The sequence below is a fragment of the Labrus mixtus genome, chromosome 21, assembly GCF_963584025.1.
Source record: "Labrus mixtus chromosome 21, fLabMix1.1, whole genome shotgun sequence".
In the NCBI taxonomy this organism is placed as follows: Eukaryota; Metazoa; Chordata; class Actinopteri; order Labriformes; family Labridae; genus Labrus; species Labrus mixtus.
In genome coordinates this window covers 2,241,953-2,247,818 of record NC_083632.1, presented here as the reverse complement: position 1 = coordinate 2,247,818, position 5,866 = coordinate 2,241,953, and the positions used below count along the sequence as shown (strand labels likewise).

The following is a 5,866-nucleotide window of genomic DNA, read 5'->3' as shown; positions in this document are numbered from 1 at the left end:
GTTGTAATTTAAGATGCGGTGAAAGACCCCGAAGGAAGTCTTCAGAGAAAAATGTCCCAAAGTCCAGAAGACCAGAGATACATGTGGAGATATCTGCAAAATAAAAAAAGGACATTTAATCCACATTTACATTAATAAACTTTCAAAGATTCAGGGTCAACATGCTCTTTAAAAACTGCTGAATCTTTTCATACATTTCCAAACACTCTGACACACTAATTTAACAGGATCTCCGCTGGGAAATAACTACAGTCCTTGTGTGATTAAAACATCGCAGAGACACTATGAAATGTCTACGAGGGTTTTTTTGCAGTTTCCTCAGGAGGGAAATGGACCGGTAGTCGCTCTGCACCAGGATAATGAACTCATCTACTAATCTCTGTGATCTGAATGTTAATAACGACGAGGAGCACTTGGAGGGAATGCTCCGTGATACACAGATAAACTGCAGAAACTTTTTAAACGAGTGAAGACATGAAGACAATGAGAAGCAGCCTCTCTGTACGCTGACATGTTTATCTGATCGTACAACGTTTGGGTCTAAACGACCTTCATCAGGTGTAGCCTTCATATCTTTTAAAAGATTTGCAACAATGCAAGAACTAGAACAATAAAGTCAACCAAACTTTGGCTTATTTATGACTCACACTTCCAGTGCACCCTACACAGCCCAACGCTCACCAATTGCAAATTTAAATGGCTCGAATTTGTTGCAATAATTCATTAAAAATTGAATTTTTTTTGGACTTTGTCATGTGTTTCTGTAGTTGCTGTCTGTGTTTTTCCTAATGTACATTTTTACAGGTTTGTTGTCCTTGACTGCCACTGTAGTTTTTGTATGTGAAAAGTTCATGTCAAACTCATCCCCTTAAATGCTGAGGTGCAATATCACATGAAATGAATTAATCCTCAGCATTAGAACACGTGTTCATCATTGATAAAACTTAGAAATGCTCCTGAAATGAAGACCTTAAATGTGATGTCTTTGGGGTCCATGTGCTGCTGCAATGGACCCAGAGCTCCCACATCCTGCTCTCTGCTGCCACCTGCAGGCACAGAGAGGGAGGACGTGAACACGCTGGACTTGGATCCCAGTGGAGCAGCAGCTGAAAGGCCGTCTCTGTGTTTGAGCTGTTTTCACTTTCAGGTCTCCTCCACAGACTCACAATAACTCTTCTGTTCCTCCACCGGCTGATCCACTTCAACACTGAAGTGCAGGGAACCCCCCTGTGTGTTCATAAAACCTGAAGGCCGCTATGTTAAAGAAGTACACTTTGTAGACGGTGTCAATGTGCTTTTTGTCACAGCAGCTGAGAAATGGATTGACGAGGTGAGAATCATTTTCGACCTTTGTCCAGCAGATGGCTCCGTTTCTTTATTCTTCCTTTATTGTACCTGCAGTTTACTTGAATACTTCCATTTGTTACAACTTACTACTGAACATAATAAACAAATAAATACTGACATTCATGTATAACTGAGATTTTATTAACCTTCAGGAGCTAAAGATACAATTTATTTTTGAACTTGATGTGACAGAATATAGAATTCAATTCCTGTTTTATAGAATAGAAGTGATTGTACCCGACCTAAAAAGCCTCTGCATGTTTCTAATAAGCTCCACGAGCAGAAACGTGCTCAAACTAGGATCAATATTGGAGATGCTTTTGAAAAATGGAGAGAGGTTAGAACACAGAAAGGTTTACAGACCCATGCAGAGCTGGATAAACACTGAAGCTTCAGAGTCCACCACATGGTGACCTGAGTGAGCATGGACTCTAGAGAGGGGGGGGGGGGGGACAGCGCTCTACAATGATTAGAATCTGAACTGCAGTACTCATTTTAAACACTAGGGGGCAGAGTTACATATTGCTCCTTTAACTAGTTCGAGCTGACAGCCCTATAGTTGCAACACTGGTTAGCTTTGGCCTGTTGGTAATCTAGATTTAGCTATCTGTGCGATCACTATGTGACATAACTGCATACCTCACATGTTCAGTGTGTCGTAGGTGAGTCCGTCCCCTTTGTACAAAGAGTACTCAGGTAATCAATGACAGAAAGCAATAAATACAGAAAAGATTAGAAACGTTTCACTGAGCAGGTCTTTGAGTGAAAAACCTGAAGATTAATAACACAGATTTAACTGGGCTGCAACAAAAAAAGTATAAATGATCAGAGACTCTGCAAATTCATTTCTTGATAAATCAATACTCACCTCATCTTTTCCTGGGAGCTGCTGAGCTCTAATGTCTCGTAGGTTCCTCAGGATTGTGGGGACGCCTTGCTGCCATTGACCCCCATCCTCCCCGCGTTTGTCCCTATCCTTCTTCCTGCATCTTCTTATCCCATGTTTCTGCAGATGTCTGTTCATCATGAGTCTGTTCATCATTCAGGTTTCTGCCTCTTAAAAGGAAGTTTTTTCTTGCCTCTGTAACTTTTGCTCAGTGTTGCTCAGTGCTCATGATGGATTAACGTTTGGTCTTTGTAATATAACAAAGAGTAAGGTCTTTTACCTGCTGTTTGTAAAGTGTCTCAAGTTAACATTTGTTGTGAATTGTTGCTACACAAATAAAGATTGACTGATTGATTTATGGACGATATTTGATTGCAACAAACTTTATTTTTTTGGTAGAAATTTACAAATAGAAACATACAGTCTAATGATATAAGTTGGAAATACAAAGAAACGTAAATGATAAACAATCAAAAACAGACTTAAATAAAATAATTTATATAAAACAAAAGTTAAGAAGTCAGGGGACAACATAACAAAACAGGAACATTTAGTTTAATTTACAATAAAAAAAAACAACAAATTGTGAGGACAAATTCAAGGTTTTTATATCTTTATTGTTTTTGTCTGAAGTTATTATTTTAATGTTTAACACAGTTTCTTTTCGAAAAGTGAGAAATTGAGATTTTACTTATGTGTTTAACATTCAAATTCAAGTGGACAAAAATATACATATTTACAGAATAATCTCAAAATAACTAATAAATTCTCAAATATTTTGCCATAATTTCCGACAATGAACACATTTCCAGAATAGATGTGTAACGGTCTTGTTGTGTAATATTTGCCTCTAAACGTGTCGGTGTTTGACGTGAAACCAGAGTAACAGCCTCGATGAGAGAACAGGAACCTCAGATGTTGTTTTCACAGAACAATACTCGAGTTAATTTATTTACTGGAGCAGAAAAACCAGAGTCAAGTGTCCCAGTTCTCGTTGTCTGAGAGTCCGCGCTGCCTCCCATCAGACAATACAACGTCACAGTCAAGCCCCGCCCCCTCCAACCGCCTCCATCACTGCATGCCCGAGGAAGAGAGAACGTGCTTTCACTACGTCAAGACGCAAAAGCTCAGCGCGAAAACACCGGAAACGGATGATTTTTACAACCAAAATAAAACCGAGTACCATGAAAAAAATCAATTTCCATAAATTCAACTGATTTTTAAGCGATTTATTACTTAATTAATCTATAAAAAGGCTCGTTTTAATTTATGTTTGAGTATAATATTAATAATTATAATTTTAGGGCACACTTCTGATTACAAAGTGTTTTACCTCCTGATGTCCCAAAAAGCAAAAAATCATCATCTCGTTTGACAACTTAATATATAAAATTATTGTTGACACTGTTTGTGTTAAAGGCTTTACATAGAACAGTGTTTTTTTTAAAGTAGGGGTCTTGCCCCCTAAAGGGGTCACCAGGAGGCTCTAAGGGGGTCATTGAAACTTGGAGGGAACAATGGAGAAAATGGAACTAGAATAAAAATCTAATAAGAGCCTTATTTGAGACAAAAACGAACTATTTTTTCTTGAATTTATACTAAAACAAGTAATTGATTCATGTATTTTTAGATGGTATCACTATTTATTGAAATCTGTGTCCTTTCCGATGACAATCTTTCAATTTAAATATTACACACCCCAAAAGACACATTGAATAACAAGAGAGAAAATGTCTTTTTTTAAAAGTTTGATTATCGTAAAGACCGTATTTATAAAACACTTTTTAAGGTGGCATTGAATTAAATGAAGGAATATCAAGATCACTGACTGTAAATACAAAATAAGGAAACCTATAAAAAAATGTGTATGTCTGACGTTCCTTGTAATGTACCAGGTTTTTAAAAAAATTCCAAGAGGGGGATCCCCAACAGAGACTAACACTATAAGGGGGTCCCATAGGCTGTAAATAGTACGGGTCGGTCCATAGCAAGGAGAAGTTTGTGAACCCCTGAACTCCAACAATAATTGTTTACATTTATGAGTGAAAAAATCAGCGAGAAATACTGCATAATTACATTTATTATAAAATATGTATTTAAATTCAAGAGGCTGAAAAACAAAATCTATAAAAGAAGCTCAAAGTTAAAAATACATTTAAAAATATCTGGCCATAATCTACGAGTATTTAGCCTACACATTACCAGAATAGAACAATATAAACGTCCAAAATCAACTACATTAATTACTTTATTAATTACTACTGTAATATTTACAGTTTATGCTACAAACACACTTATTTGCTGTGTCATAGCTGCAACGAGTTTTATTTTGAAAGGCAACACCGGAACAGCATGTTTTCTGTTTCAGCCAGCATGACGAGCCTTGAACATCGCGGGTGGAGTGACAGTGGGGGAATCTGGCGGCGGTGGTACCACATCCTCCCGGCGTCGCCCCGGACTCTGACCGGTGATAATCCCGTTAATATTAACCGGATAAAAGGAGCAGCTGTCAGACTCTTCTGTCCGGCGCGGTCGCTTCTTCTTCTACTCCTTTAAATCTTCCAGAAACTTCGTGTTTTTGGTGAAATAAGAGAAAAGATGAACGGGAGTTTGAAGCTAGCGGAATACGACTTCGAGCGACGTTTCGACGAGAGACGAGCTCTGGAATGGATGCAGGAAAACTGGTATGTTAACGAGAGAAAATAACATGAAGAAAATATATTTAATATGATAAATGTGATGTCTACCTGTCCTCATCTTTACCTGGAGGCAGTGTTTGTCTGGAGGGCTCTGTCTGTGCTTCATGTCCTGTCAGGGTCTTTACATGATAATTAAAGCTGTTCTATCAGTATCAGTATCAGTAATACAAGTCTTAGGCAACACAATATTGTATATTTCTGAAGTTTTATCACCTAAAAGAGCAGACAAACTACTGCACTCTGTCAAAATTTGCACAAATATGATGCCAACTTTTAGACTGAGCTCTCACATCAGCCCACTGCAGCTTTTGGCTAAAATTAGGTCTGCAAATAAATTGCTTAATTCCCTATTTAATCGTGATTAATCACATTTTTTATTTGCATATTTAAAATTCCATTATTTAGCATTTTAAAATACTGATTTCTAGGCTTTTATTTTGAATTTTTTGTACTGTCTTAAACCGTCAGTACTTTACTTGCTGTGTGCTTTTATTTTGAAAGAAAGTAAGGACCTTCTGGTAGATCAAGGTTACAACATTTGCATTAAAAGGATCCCAAACTAAAACAACTCAAAGGGGTAACAAAGGTCAATGTGTGATGTCATAGGTCAATGTGTGATGTCATAGGTTAATGTGTGATGTCATAGGTCAATGTGTGATGTCATAGGTCAATGTGTGATGTCATAAGGTGGATATTAATTTTGAGAGTTTGTTAAAGTCAAATGAGACATTCAAAGATGCAGCAGTGTCCTTTTACATCACTGAGACGACAGGGAGACACTGAGGACGACTATCTACTATATCTGCAGATTTCAAAGATCTAAGACAGATATCGGCATTCGATTTTTCCCCCTCCCCAATATCGATATCTGTATCGCCCCAAAAACTTCCATATCAGTCGGTCCCTAAACGTGACCTTAGTTCAGAAAAACTAT

The 5,866-nt window shown here is 37.6% G+C and overlaps 1 protein-coding gene across 1 annotated transcript in view; it reads left to right on the top strand.

Moving 5' to 3' along the window:
• Positions 1-4,650: 4,650 nt before the first annotated feature.
• LOC132955163 (elongation of very long chain fatty acids protein 6-like) overlaps positions 4,651-5,866 on the top strand; it is a 12,977-nt gene continuing 11,761 nt past the window's right edge. The window contains exon 1 of the mRNA XM_061027915.1: positions 4,651-4,917. Coding sequence (XP_060883898.1) covers positions 4,832-4,917 — 86 coding nt within the window. The 5' untranslated portion in view covers positions 4,651-4,831. The remainder of the gene's footprint in view (positions 4,918-5,866) is intronic.